Raw genomic sequence first — 15,559 nt, forward strand, 5'->3', positions numbered from 1 at the left:
AGCTTTCATGAGCCGGCTTACAAAATCTTTGCCAATATATCAGGGTGAGTCAAATGAAAACCTTAAATTTGTAATAAATCGAAATTTTGTGCTGTTATCCTGTAATTTGGTAAGCGTGTTACAAGCAACGTGCAGAATGGCCTGTAGGTGGCAGCATAGTGCAGACGCGCACATACCGTCGCAGTATCAATATAAAAATGGCCGCCCCACTTGCGACTTGCACCAGGGAAGACCAGCGTTCTGTTATTCGGTTTTTGCGTAGTGAAGGTGTGAAACCTATTGAAAGCCATCGACGAATAAAGGTTCAGTACAGTGATGCACGTTTGTCACAGCAGCAAGTTTACGAATGGAGTAGGAAGTTCGCAAATGGTGTGACTTCAGTGGAAGATGCTCCTCGTCCAGATCAGACACAACGAGTTATGACTCCACAGAACATTGCAGCAGTTGAAGCCATAGTGAAGGGAAAACTGCCGAGTGACACTGAATGACATTCCAGCATGTTTACAGATTAGTTATGAGTCAGCACACCACATTGTGCATAATGTGCTCCAGTTTTACAAAAAGTGTCTGAAAGATGGGTGCCACGGCAGCTGACTCCTGAAATGAGAGAACGACATGTTGATGCTTGTGAAGAATTCCTTCGGCGCTTTGAACGAGAAGGCGATGGCTTCCTTGGAAGAATCATTACTGGAGATGAAACCTGGGTTAACTTCAACCAACCAGAAACGAAGAGAGGGAGCAAGGAATGGCGCCATTCCTCATCACCAAAACCAAAGAAGTTTCGAACAGAACCAGCAGCAGGGAAAGTTACGCTGACTCACTTTTGGGACGAAAAAGGCGTCATTTTGGAGCATTACATGCCTAGTCACCAATGCATCATGCATAGATCTCCTAAAAAAAATAATCTGCGACCCGCAATCAAATCAAAGCGACGTGGATTGCTGTCAGCATGTGTCCTTTTGCAACATGACAATGCAAGGCCCCCACACTGCCCGTACAACAGCTTCAACAATCACAGACCTGCATTTTGAGTGTCTTCCTCACCCACCATACTCACCAGACCTTGCCCCAAAGTGATTTCCACATGTTTGGACCACTCAAAGACGCGATGGGAGGAAAGAAGTTCCATTCTGATGATGAGGTTCGCCATGCAATGCATGAGTGGTTGCGCGGACTACCAAAAGAATTTATTTTCTAACAGAATTTATGCACTTTGTAAGTGCTGGAGGACTTGCACTGATCATGGGGGAGATTATGTTGAAAAGTGATATGGCTTTGTAGCACTTTTGCACAATATTTAAGGTTTTCATTTGACTCATCCTCGTATTAACAAGAAGACTAAATATTATATCACACAAACTATTCAATGGCCAACATGGGTTTATATGATTTAGATACATTTAGAATGACAATTGAAAAACAGATAATTCAACAAACTTACTTTTACAGCCTTCACTGATTTTGTTAATCCTTTGACAAGATGATTATAGAAGTGAGGAAGATTACTTTTTAATGTCTCATCGCCATTATTGATGGTGCACAAGCTCAGCTTAAGAACAGATACAGAAGGTAATAGGCCGTGCTCTTTCAGAGGAATCATCCTGGCATTATAAGAGAGAAAGGGGACCCTGTCCACCCACAGTTAAAAGCCTTTATCTAGAAACTAACATAAAAGTGGAGGTAAAAGTGCAAAAAAGATTGCAATTAACTTGATATCAAGGTGTCAAAGGTCTCCTTTTCAACCTACATTATTTATAGATAATGTTATTCATAACTAGAAAGTAAGGTCTTCTCTGAACTATAACAGAAGTAACAAAAGATCAACTTAGTCTTTGCAGTCTATCAAGTAACTGAAACAGGATTTCCAAAAGTCAGTCTATAATTTGTAGTTAACAGCTGCTTTCAATTTCGAAATACCCGCACATGAAAATAAGATGCTAGCAGTCACCAGGAAGCAATTGGCAACAGGAAGTATCTTAAAAGGAGAATAAAACTGTGGAATAGTTTGCTTATGTATGTCACCTGTCAGAGTTCTATCTAGACATATCGGGACTCCCATATCACTCCAACTGGACACACACCCACACCATCACAGCCTCCACCAGCTTGAACAGTACATTGCTGACATGCAGGGTCCATGAATTCCTGAGATTGTCTCCGTACCTGTACACATCTGTCCGTTCGATGCAATTTGAAGCGAGACTCGTTTCCAGTCATCAACAGTCAAATGTTGGTGTTGACAGGCCCAAGTGAGGCATAAAGCTTGCAGTCATCAAGGGTACACTAGTGGGCCTTGCTCCGAAAGCCCATACTGATGATGTTTCATTGAATGGTTCACACACTGACACTGGTTGATGGCTCAGCACTGAAATCTGCAGCAATTTATGGAAGGATGCACTTCGTCATTGAACGATTCTCTTCAGTTGTCATTGGTCCCACTCTCGCACGATCTTTTTCCAGCTGCAGCGATGTCAGTGATTCAATGTTTTACCGGATTCCTGATATTCACAGTACACTTGTGAAATTGTTGTACGGGAATATCCCCACTTGATCGCTACCTCAGAGATAATGGTCCCATCGCTCATGCACCGACTATAACACCAAGTTCAAATGCACTTAAATCTTGATAAACTGCCATTGTAGCAGCAGTAATCAGTATAACAACTGTGCCAGACTCTTGTTGTCTTATACAGGCATTGCTTGCTGACTGCACCATCATATTCTGCCTGTTTACATATATCTGTATTAGAATGTGCATGCCGATACCAGCTTCTTTGGCACTTCAGTGTATATTCAGAGTACAGTCGGAAACTGCATTAAGAAAGTATTAATGTTTTTAATAATAATAATGATGACTTATTCATTAATGGTTTTATAGTAGGTTTCAAAATTGTATTAGAAGAACTTCAGTGAAGTGAGACATTGCTTTTTTTTCTCTCTTATCACTTCACAGTTTTTGCAGTACTTCCCCAAGACTAAACCACTAACTGGTTAAAATTAGCATTATCTCCAAACTGGATAGCTGACTGTTCATTTTACTGTCATAATTTATGTGAATAAGTTGTTGTATACCAGTTTCAACCATACTATCCTTGAATTCCATTGTATTTGTAGTTGTATTGCACAACAGCCTTATCAGATGAAAATACATCAGTGAAACTAATAAATTATGAGACACTTGCTGCCCAGGACTTAACCTTCAAGAGGTGACCTTCTGAAACCTGGAAGTCAGTACTGTTCACCACTTCTGTGTCAATTTCCACTATTTTTCCCCATTAAACTGTGACAATTGAGTATTACATGTTGTGACCTCAGTATTAGAATTTTAACTAAAAATAAGTATGGTGACTTAATGTTTTGGAAACAGTTTTACAATTCAGTGTATTTAATACTATGAGATTGGAGAAGTATTGGTCAGCTCATTCATACAGCACAATAATGTTACTCACCTCCCCTGTGATAGGCTATTTTACTATAATATCAGAGGAGTACTTCAAAGTTAACAACAAGGAACATGGATTGGGATCTCAAAATGCACTAAGAGGATTTCAGTTGGGCAAAGACATTGAATCTTTCTTCACCTTAAGTCCAGACCCCAAATGTTTTGCCAATGAATATTTACAAAATAGGGGTGGGGATGTGCATCTTCTGGTAGTTTAAGAATGCTTCTTCCAAGATGCAGCCCATAAAAAGATTATGTACTTACCTGTAAGGGTTTCTTCAGCTTGCAGACACAACATGCAAAATATTCCTCACAACCTCATTTTTCCTATCCAGCTCGAATTGCAGAAATGGTACTATCTTACACCTCTCAACGGAGTTTGGCATTGTGGATTTACACTAGCTCCACTCCTCCCAAAATTTTTCTACAGAATTGATTCTATGAGACTTTTCAGACCCTATGAGTCAGAAATATTATACTCTATAAATAATTTAGGAGTAAAGGTAACCACCCTCCGAATATTAGAGGCTAAGCGTCGTCGACAAGCATATAAACAAGACTGAAATCTGTCAGCTTTTGGATGAATGTTTTTCCAACCTAGAGTACTCTCTCTCTCTCTCTCTCTCTCTCTCTCTCTCTCTCTCTCTCTCTCTCTCTCTCTCTCTCTCTCTCTCTCCCCCCCCCCACCCACCTACCTACCTACCTACACACACACACCACCCCACATTACTAATCTGTGCATGGTTATTCTGCCCAAAATTTTCATTACCATAGATACTATACTTTGTTTCTTATGTGGTACTATTTCAGTAGGCGTGACAATCCACATGTTCATATTTTCCACCCTCTCCAAGTACACCTCTTTGATGAGTTGTGTTCCTGCAATTACCTTATAACATTAAGAACTTGATAGACCTACAACTTCAAAATTTCCTAAAATACTAACTGGCATAAACATGATGGCAATTTCATGAGCTTTACGAAACTAGTTGCAAATTACTGTTATTCTTACCGAAGCAAACATGCGGCTGTGCATGCAACACACAGTACTTATTCCAAATTCGACAACTATTATCAATGTTAAATACACATTTTGTATTACAAAGCTTTTATTTTGTCAGTGCTACATCACTTTCCAATTTTTAGACTGTAAATCCTGAACTTCCAAATGTATACATCTGTGCATCTTTTTACGCACTTGCAAATATTCGGCCTGTTGTCTCCCCTCCTTTGCTATTTTTTCTTTTTACTTTATAGTATGTTTTTATGAAATGACATTTAAAGCCAAATCCTTGACAGATATTACATAAATATAAAAATTACTAATGCTATGTGCAAAACAGTCTTTGCATGTGTGCTGACTTGTACAGATATCCAAATACAGGAAGCATATTCATAGTTAAACTGACTGTAGAGTTTCACACTCTTAGGCCAACAAGGGCTGATTTCTGTTCAAAAAACTGGATGTTACAAGATCCTTTATCAGATGTAAGTACTACTGATATATTTATTGTTTAAAATTAAATGTGCAATTAAAATATTCCATTCCCATAAGAACATATTAAAGACAATGCTCTGCAGTTAAACTGTTGCTACACTGTACAAACATCTAGGAAAATATGACTGTGTTAGACTTTTTCAAAAATTGTACAAACTGCAGTGGGTCAGTACTTCACAAAGATTGGTGCATACTAGACAAATCAACAAATAAAGGGATTTTAAAGATTTTGCTTAGAAACACAGGCATATTACTATCATCATCATCATCATCATCATCTCATCATACGGAATGGTGGCATTCGTAATATCAGTTTAATGGTAGAAATTATACATTTCCTTTTTACTGATATCGAGTTGATAGTTGTACAAAAAGGTAATAAGAAAACCTGTCAGCTGTCAAACAAACAAATCAACACTGTGGAAACCACGTGAATCTATTCTAATAAACACAAATTAATCAAAAAGAAGAAACAAGACTTGTGCGTACGCTCAGAAGATAAAAAAGATTAAAAATACTGATGAAACTGTGTCTAATAATCTCAAAGAGAGTATTTATTGCAGAAACCACATCTTAATGCAGTCCAATGAAGTCCACTGCAGTTCATACACAAAATTAATGAAGCAAGATTTTATACGTTGTACAGATTATTACATTACATTTACTTAACGAAGCTGCCTCACAGTGCCCTCAATTTTTATTTGCATTTTTAAGAATTTAATTACAAACGAAGACAGTATTGCACATCCATTACAAACTGATATATCAAAGAGACATCAGGCACCAGTTACATAGGCAGCACAGGACAAACAATCTTTTGGAATGCATTAACTTGCATAAATTTCAAGGAGCGTAAACAACGCAAAATTGTTGCAACAAATATTCTAAGTTTCATAACCGAATGCAAGATTAAACAGATGTTGGGTTGCTGCTATTCTCCACATATGAGAAAATTTGTACCCTGACATGCAATTTATCATCATACTTTGGATGGCACCTGATGTTATCAGATCCTTCACTTTTACATTTTGAAGGTCCTTTTGAACATACGAAAGAGACCATCAAACATTCTGTAGAGTCAGTTTCTCAATAGTAATTTTATACTGAACAGGATTGCACTTTTTGATGTTCTAACAGTAGAGCAATGTACAATTTGGTTTAGGGAATGGCTTAAAGGGATGTTATTGAATAAATATACAAATTACCAAACTATACATCACTGTAATGGCATGTTTGCACAACCTCCCTGCCTCACTCTTTATGCACTCTGTCTCTCCCCCTAAACATACACACACACACACACACACACACACACACACACACACACACACACACAGTCACTTAGTTTTAAATATTTGCTGTCTTGTTTGGGAAGATTCACTTCCATTAATAAATATATATATATATATATATGTACGTATCATTTTCATAATTTTCAAATGGATTGCTATTTACATAGTTGAATTAGTAAACTGGTAGTGTTTCATGACAAGCACAGCGACATTATACAAAAAATAAATTAATGTTCACAAAGAGAATGTTACGAACCTTTTAAAGCTGCTCAAGTGCAATAATCAAAACAAAATAAACTGCGCTTCCTGTCATACAGCTCAATATGATGGTTGCAACTTAGGCAATTCCATCATAAAAACCACTTTACATTCCTTCATGTCTTATCACAGGCTACGATCGAGTATCACAGTGAACCGAAGAACATAATCAGTAACAAACTACTTATAGCAAATGAGTTATCTCTTCAATTACGAAGAAATATTTCAATATAGCAGTTAAATGATCACATTCTTCATCATGACTCTGTGCATAAGCCCTGTTTCACTGTGTAGATTAAGATCCATCATCTGATGCTAGTACTTGTCTCAACAGTCTGTAGAATTTTGGTCTGGTGATGCTAACTTCTTGCTGCGAGTTAACCGATCCAATTCAGCTGCTGCATCTGATCGCATCACTGCTTTATCTACAGATGTATGAGGTCTTTCACTTGGAAGATCTATGGGAGAAAATGGTCAGTGCAATCAGTTATAATGCAGAACCAGAACACAAAAATAAATACTGGCATGACAACTTTATTACATATGCTACAAGAGGCATTCAATAAATAATGCAACATTTTTTTCCTCAGTCAGTTCGTTAGAGGGACATTGTGGAATGTTCTTGCTTCAGCCATAACAGTTTCATGAAGTTTTGATAGGCGGCAGCATGACATGCAGCCTACAAAATAGCACCTGTAATGGATGTGCAATCCAAGCAGAGTGCTATCATTGAATTTCTTTTGGCAGAAAACCAGAACATCACAGATATTCATAGGCACTAGCAGAATATATACTGTGACCTGGCAATGAACAAAGACATAGTGAGTTATTGGGTGAGGCATCTGTTGTCATCACAAGGTCATGCAAACCTGTCCAATCTCCTGCGTGCCAGCCGGCCACACACGGCTGTGACTCTTGCAATGTAGGAACATGCGGACACACTCATTTGAGGTGATCAGCGGTTCACAATGAAACACTTCACTGCTCAACTAAACATCTCTGTTGGTAGCATTGACACACTACTCCACCAGTTGGGGTACTCAAAAGGTGCAGCCCACTGGGTTCCTCGCTGCCTAACAGAAGACAATAAAGAGCAAGATTAGACTATCTGTGAAGAATTGCTTGTGTGTTACGAGGCTCATGACAATTCAATGCCTCAAGCAAGTCTGCACACCTGAGAGAAGCTCACAAACGTTCACTGGACAGTTCACCTTCATCCGCCCTACAGCCTAGAACTCTCACCTTCCGACATCCATCTGTTTGACCCAATGGAGAATGCACTCCACAGGAAGCGATACACGGATGATCAGAAGGTTATTGATACAGCAAGACGTTGGCTCCGATGTCGACCAGTACAGTGGTACCATGTGGGCATACAAGTGCTGCCAATAAGGGTGTGTAAGGCCATCGCACCAAATGGAGATTATGTTGAAAAAGAGGGTTTCGTATCCAAAAGACTGGGGAATAATAGGGTGTACTGGAATCCTGATAAAAGCAACCTGCTTTCAGAAAAAGATGTGCTGCATTACTTACTGAACACCCCTCAAAATAATCCTAAATTTCTCTTATAGCTAAATGAAGAAGGTTCATTTTCATAATGTTGCAGTGTACTCTACATTTTATGGCACAAACCCTTCAGACGTGGGTGTGCCAGTCACTGTCATAGCCTTTCCTTAGAGGGTGCAAATCTATAAAGACATGCAGGTGAACTTCTGGTGAAGCAGGAAAAGTTGCTGATAGAATAAAGCTTTGAGATGGGCCAGCAGGAATACATGAATGGCACAAGTGGAGTAAGAGAACTACACTCAAAAGACCACGATCCAGGAACAAATCCCAATTCAGTACACAGCTTATCAACAAGGTAAAATTTACTATAGTGTTCTACCATCATATTTTGCAGTTTCTGACTCAACAAACTAACAGTTTTAATTCATCATATCTTTCAAAGCCAAACCTACACTGACACTGAACTGAAAACGTGTCAGGAATTATACTGCAATAATATTTTCATATATGAAAAGAATACTGGGACCCAATGAAACCATGAACAAAACGATCAAGTCCTTCAATACTTATAACAGTTGCCAATTCTGGTACAACTTTGGAAGCTAGCTCCATAGAATATTTTCACCTCTCTTCTACATGATAGCCTTACGACAGTTAAAAAGAAAAAAAAAAAATCTGGCACGAATGTCTTTACCAAAATCACAAGGTTAACGTCAGTCTTTCATACAGTACCAAAATACTAATATAAGCAAGCCAAATGGGAGATGAAACTTTACTTTCACTTACATGTTTGCTTGCTGAAGCTGTGTAACTTGCTGATTGTCAGTATCTGTGGGAAAACAGAAATGTCTTTCGATCTATTTATGACACAGTCATGTTATCAATGTTTTAAAACAGCTAACTTCTAGCAGCAAAGAAAAGAGAGGGTGGCAGGAGGGTTTATTTCAAGTTGTTTTATGCCATTCTCAATTTATTTCCATATTTGCTACACTGAAAAAAATGAATAACTTGTTAAATACAGGATGATTCTTATTAATGTCTAAAACCCCAAAGCGACATAGATGATGCAGAGACAAGTAATTTAGTATAAGATACATCAGGCTGCAAATGTTGGGAAATACCCCAAAACTGGATGACAAGTGTTGAACATGTGACATCACCAGATGACGTACCTTGCCACACGTGCAGTGGTTGGGCTTGTGGATCCTACCCTCGCCGGTAAGAGGCAGTGCATCACATTGCTCTGCTAGGCTACTTTTTTTTAAAAAACCTTTTATAGCTTGTGAGCACAGAACCAATTACATATTGAGTACAGATGGAAATTCTTCCAATATATGAAGATTTATCAAGGGACGAATTACTGGAGAGATGTTTAGGTGGCCATACACAAATCGCGGATGAAAGTTTTAATTCCACTATTTGGCAATTAGCTCTTAAATATGAAACTTCCTGGCAGATTAAAACTGTGTGCCGGACCAAGACTAACTTGGGACCTTTGCCTTTCGCGGGCGAGTGCTCTACCAACTGAGTTACCCAAGCATGACTCCCGCCCCGTCCTCACAGCTTTAATTCCGTCAGTACCTCATCTCCTATCTTCCCAACTTCACAGAAGCTCTCCTGCAAACTTTGAGCTTTAATTCCGTCAGTACCTCATCTCCTACCTTCCAAACTTTACAGCTCTCCTGCAAACTTTGCAGAACTAGCACTCCTGGAAGAAAGGATATTGCGGAGACATGGCTTAGCCATAGCCTAGGTCCCGAGTTCGAGTCTCGGTCCGGCACACAGAGTGAAAATCTCATTCTGGAAACATCCCCCAGGCTGTGGCTAAGCCATATCTCCGTAATATCCTTTCTTCCAGGAATGCTAGTTCTGCAAGGTTCACAGGAGGGCTTCTGTGACATCTGGAAGGTGGGAGACAAGGAACTGCAGAGTGAAAATCTCATTCTGGAAAATCAGAATGGCTACACTGCACACAACTGGAGAACTATACTCACAACCTTCAGCAGACATCATAACGTAACTTTGTTATTTTTGGCTGAAATTATTCAAAGCAATTCACAAAAACTGTTCGAAATATGAATGAAATGATGTCAAAATTTGATAAAATTCTAATTAATTCTGCCACTTCATTTCAATATAGTACATTTGAGGAATAACTCTGCATAACTACAAATTTACATTAAGGAATTTTAGTAATACATCTCATTTATAGTGAAATTCTTTATCATTAATTTGAAACATGGAAGTTTCATCTGATACAATCAAGACTGATCATGCAAACTCTATCCTGTACCAAATTACTTTAGGACTAATAACTCTGAAAAAAGTAGTGGGGTAAGATGGTACAGTAAGCTCACTATGCTTTCAGCAAATCTCTTGGGCCTCCAGGCCATAGCAGTCACCCTCTGTTGTCAAACCTTAACCACCACCACCACCGCAATTCTGGATTACATATACTGCTGTTGGAAGATTTATTGTATGCTGTAACTACACTGGTTTTAACTTCTTGTAGTTGCAGAATACTTTTGTTTTATTCATTTTTATTATTCTTTGTAGTGCCTACTGTGATACTGACCATTGCCTGAAGTAAGTTTGTCAAATAATGCTTTTGGGAAATTTCATATCACTCTTTTGGCCAGGGCACTGCCAAATGAGGTCAGTTGAAAGGAACTGTTCACATTATCTACCTAAATCTGCATCTACTTCTACAAGGAACCTTACAGATGTAGTGGAGGTTTTGCTCAACCATCATCATTTCTCCCTTTTCGTGATCCATTCGACAGTGGTGCATGGGATCTAGATATTATTTTTCCTATCAGTCATTTCGCAAGATTCATGAGGAAGGAAGCAATAGGTTGCCCGACACTTCCTTGAATGTACACTGAATTCAAAAGGTAAGCCTCTCCTTGGTGCATACTATAACATCTGCCACTGGAATCTGAAGAGGATCTCTAATACATTCAAGCACACCAAATGAACCTGTGATGAAATATGCCACACTTCTTTTTATTTACTCTCTCTTCTGTTAGGGTCTCACACTGAAGAATAGTACTCAACAACAGTCAGGATTGGTTAGGTGAGGGTTATAGGACTGACCAGTATGGGCCATCTACATGACTACTACGCAATTCGCACTAAATTGCTTAGCAGAGAGGATAGCTCGCCTGAAGTTAATGACATCAGCCAGAAATTTTATCAAATTGATATAGTACACGTAAGAGGTAAAACTGTGAGACGGAATGCAATAGTGACGACAGCAATGAAAAAAAAACTGCATGGGAGATAAAAGTATAATGGTCAGTTCGGCCCACAGGCCACAGAGCAGCTGGGAGGGGGGGGGGGGGGGGGGGGGGCCTCACTTGGCCATAACAGTATAAGCAATTCCTTCTGGTCAGGAGTATATGAAATCTGTAACAATAAAATAAGGTGACATAAATAGCCACCAGGTTAGTAGGAGAGTGGGTGCAACTCGGTCCCTTGACACTCTTGGACTCAGGGGCAGCTGTGCAATGTACCACATTGTGATCTGAAACAATCTGAGGGATAAAAACTGACAGTGACAAGTAAAAATTGGTAGGGATCCTCAAAAGCATCAGTCACAAAGAGTATGTGAAACATGATGGCGTCAAATGATGTAATGAAATGTGGTGTTTAGGAAAATCCTGCTGGAAACCACACAGAGGTAGACAAGAGATCTCCTAATTCAAGAACAAAGCACAATTTTTGGGCTACCAACATTTCAAGTGGTATGCAAAGCACATTGATGACAGTCACTGAGTAGCTGCTAGACATCCGCCTGGTTTAAGGAGTGGTACATAATACTCCCTCCATTGCAAAAGGGAAAGCACTTTCTAGCCAAATATGAGTGCATGAGTGAGTCAGATTCAGATGATGGCTCTTCTGATAATGAATCAAAAGAGCCTGGGGACTTACTATGTGATGAATTGTGAACCTGAAGCAGTTCCCTGTCAATAAAAGGTCCATTATATAATTTCATGTTACAGGGGGTACAGGAAAGGAGGAGGTTTTCAACTCTTCTTTTATTCCCAGAAACATAGCCGAGTAAGAAGAGTATAAAACACTGTCACAACATATGTCATGAGATGCTCAGCAAGAGTTGAGGTATCATTAGATATATCACCAGTAAGGAGAACTGTAATAGTTTTTTATCTTTGGCACCCTAGTAGACTATGGAGCTTGCTCTCACCTGGCATATGTTCTCAAGGAGTAGGACATCAGACATCTCTGACAACCTCGTCATTACAATCTGACGGAGAGGGGGACAAAGGTGGTGGCAGAGATATACAAATTCTGGCTCACCCATCAGAAAGCCGAATGTGACAAGTGATCTGTTGGATGGAAGAAACAAAGTGACATTATCACCAGCATATAATTGTTATCACAAAGAATGCTGATAAGGACTTTGCCTCCAGCATTAGTGTAATGACTGACTGAAGTCATTCTACATTTGGCAACCGTATGTTGAATGGCTTCATTCAGTAACTATCTCAGAGAGCAACACAGACCAGAGAACAAGAGGACATTAACTGCTGCAGTTCTGGTACACAGCAGTAATGTCCATTGGAGTTGCATTGGACTATCACATTAAAGCAGTCCTGTAAAGATGAGTGGGGACCATGTGCTGTCCGTTTCCAACAACAGAATCCGTGACTGACTACCTTCCAATATATAAATATTTAACAAGCAACAACTATGTGATGTGGCTGAGTGCACTATTGCATTTATATAGTAGTTATGAGGTGCTGTTTCTTTAACAACCATGTTACATTAATAGATTTTAAGGGTAAACTGCTAGTTGCTGCACCCAATGTTGTTCTCTGTAGGTCTTCCCGAATTTTCACATTCCATGGCAACTTTCCTATACACAAAACCATATTCACAAACAGCCCGCATTGCCTCTGGCATTTTCCCACAGGTCATTTATATGCAATGTGAACATTAACAGACCCTGATACACCCACTAAAAGTACTCACAAAGTTACTTTTATATCTAATTTACCCCAATAAGTTCTGCCTATTGGAAAAGTTCTCAACCCAAACATAATTCTGGTCTGATACTTACCACACATTACTATGTTTCTCACTAGGAACCATGGGAAACTATCAGATGCCTTGTGGACAGGGCCAGTTTGAGAACATTCTTCCACTTTTGCACCTGCCCCATCTCCTCACATACACTTTCACTCGTGTTAGTTTTTGTTACTAACTGTGATACACACTATGTACAAATCTTGCACTTGGTCACCCCTGGTGCCCCTCTCAGCTTGGTTCCCCAGACAGACACCACTAATTGTGTTATGTCCTGTATAGAAACCTCACATTTGGGGTTCCCCTCTCAGTTTGGCAACCTAAGTGGCAGCTTGCGTCACTTGGGCCTTAAACTGCACCTGCTAGCGGAAGACAAGGAACATACAAAATTCTTGGTGCCACTTTCTATGGTATACCTGTTTGCATGGATGAAATCAGCAAGCTGGGTTTCATCATGCCTCTGCAGAATCCATCTTGATTGCTACAGATTAGATTTTTGTTCTCCAAACTGAACATAATATTTAAGAATAAAGCATGTTTCATACTTCTACAAGCAACTGATGTCTGTGATAAAAGCCTATAATCATGTAACATTGGCCAGTGAGCATTCGTGGAGACAGGAATGCCTTGCACTTATCAAGTAGCTTGGTACCTTTAGCTACACCAGCGACCAACAACACAAAGGGAGTAAGTTATTGAACGATAGTGTTTATCTCTCATCCCTCACAACCCTGCTTGGCACTTACAAAGGAACATTGTACAATGCTTTTTCATTTTTTCCATCCATATCCAAAGACAAATGTATTCCCAAAGACAAATGTATTCCCAAAGACAAATGTATTCCCAAAGACAAATGTATTCCCAAAGACAAATGTATTCCCAAAGACAAATGCATTCCCAAAGACAAATGCATTCCCAAAGACAAATGCATTCCCAAAGACAAATGCATTCCCAAAGACAAATGCATTCCCAAAGACAAATGCATTCCCAAAGACAAATGCATTCCCAAAGACAAATGCATTCCCAAAGACAAATGTATTCCCAAAGACAAATGTATTCCCAAAGTCAAATGTGATCATGTTGACTGCTCAAATATTCTTGCAATTTCTTTATTGTCACACTTGCTAAGCAAAAAGATCTCTCTACCTTTCTTGACATTCCTTTTAATGTGTTGTCAGTCACACTAAAACACACAGTAACTGACTCCCTCACCTATGCCAAACATTCTGAAAAGTCTGGGTTTGTTAATTACAATGAGACCTACATTGTCACCCTCATGAGTTGGTTATCTAACGGCACAATAAGGAAACGTGTCTGCAATATTCACAAGTTTTATGTGAAGTGTTCTGTCACTACACATTCTGAGGCAGGTAACCTATAGGGGCATCTGATTACGATGTTTCGCTCACTTTTGATGCTTACCTTCATCTGGGTTATAGGTTACATTGGGAATTTGTAATGATCCCAGTAGATGTTATCAAGTGCTTTACAGCACTAAATATTTTATCCTTACAGTGTAAATTGCAATCTAAATTGTTTTCTGCTATTGACTTATGGTTTCAGTCAACTTTCTTTTGGTGCCACTACATGGACAGTGTTATTTATAAAAATGGAAACTAATTATAAAATATTACCATGGATGCATTTGCAATTTACTAATTGGACACTGAAATTCTCACTTTCTGATCTGCAAGGACATAAGTTTTACTCTGTAATTAATGTGCCTCCAACCTAAAATTGGACAACTGAGTAACACGTATTTGACAACTGCAGTAGCCACAAGCTTTATGTAGGGCACATTTGGGCTACTGAGCAGGTCCATAAAATTCCCCATTCGATACCAAATGCCAAGGATTCTGCACCAGAGACTGTCCGGGTTAAACCTGCTGCGCACTCACAGTGAATTCTGGGTCCAATGCTGCAAATAGTTAGCCATGCCTCCACCCTGTCTTCTATCTTCTTCAATTCAACCACCTGTTTAAAACAACATATAATGACTTTGGAATTCAAGTATAGATCAGAAGTGCCAATACGAGCCATGATTTGTAGCTCTTCGTACTCAATATGCTCAAGAGCAATCAGCAAAGTTTGTTTCTCCTGTACAGCGAAAAGACTTGAGAAAAATATAGACTGCCTACTGTCTTCCTGGCAAATACACCTGCTATTTCGCCGAGATGCTTCATTATCTGCCTAAGGCAGGAACTTCCAATGATGAAAATACCAATCCTCCGTGATTTTCCAGACTTGGCAGGAAAACCGGCTGTAGGCTCAACAGATGACACTCCACATTAGGTTAGAGAAGCCATCAAAATTCATACGGTTGCGAAGGAATTTTTCCACCAAGAGGTACACAAATCCACCACTATCCACCATTCACCCTGGATTGAGTATCGCATTTACCAGAGTGTAAGTCAATCCTGAATATAAGGCAACCCCCTCTCCCCCCATTGTTCTTTAAGAGGCTCCTTGAGAAAAATTTATTTTTTAATGAATTCTGACTATAAAAATTACAAA

The 15,559-nt window shown here is 39.3% G+C and overlaps 1 protein-coding gene across 2 annotated transcripts in view; it reads right to left on the minus strand.

The window, feature by feature from the left end:
• Nucleotides 1–4,533: 4,533 nt before the first annotated feature.
• LOC124798389 (cytoplasmic dynein 1 light intermediate chain 2) overlaps nucleotides 4,534–15,559 on the minus strand; it is a 120,832-nt gene continuing 109,806 nt past the window's right edge. Inside the window, exons 10-11 of one of the 2 annotated variants that reach the window (XM_047261765.1) lie at nucleotides 8,783–8,825; nucleotides 4,534–6,948 (exon numbers count right to left, since the gene is read on the minus strand). In XM_047261765.1, coding sequence (XP_047117721.1) covers nucleotides 6,936–6,948; nucleotides 8,783–8,825 — 56 coding nt within the window. In that variant the 3' untranslated portion in view covers nucleotides 4,534–6,935. The remainder of the gene's footprint in view (nucleotides 6,949–8,782; nucleotides 8,826–15,559) is intronic. The other variant, XM_047261764.1, reaches the window with a different exon arrangement.

This window comes from Schistocerca piceifrons, chromosome 5 (assembly GCF_021461385.2).
Source record: "Schistocerca piceifrons isolate TAMUIC-IGC-003096 chromosome 5, iqSchPice1.1, whole genome shotgun sequence".
Classification (NCBI taxonomy): domain Eukaryota; kingdom Metazoa; phylum Arthropoda; class Insecta; order Orthoptera; family Acrididae; genus Schistocerca; species Schistocerca piceifrons.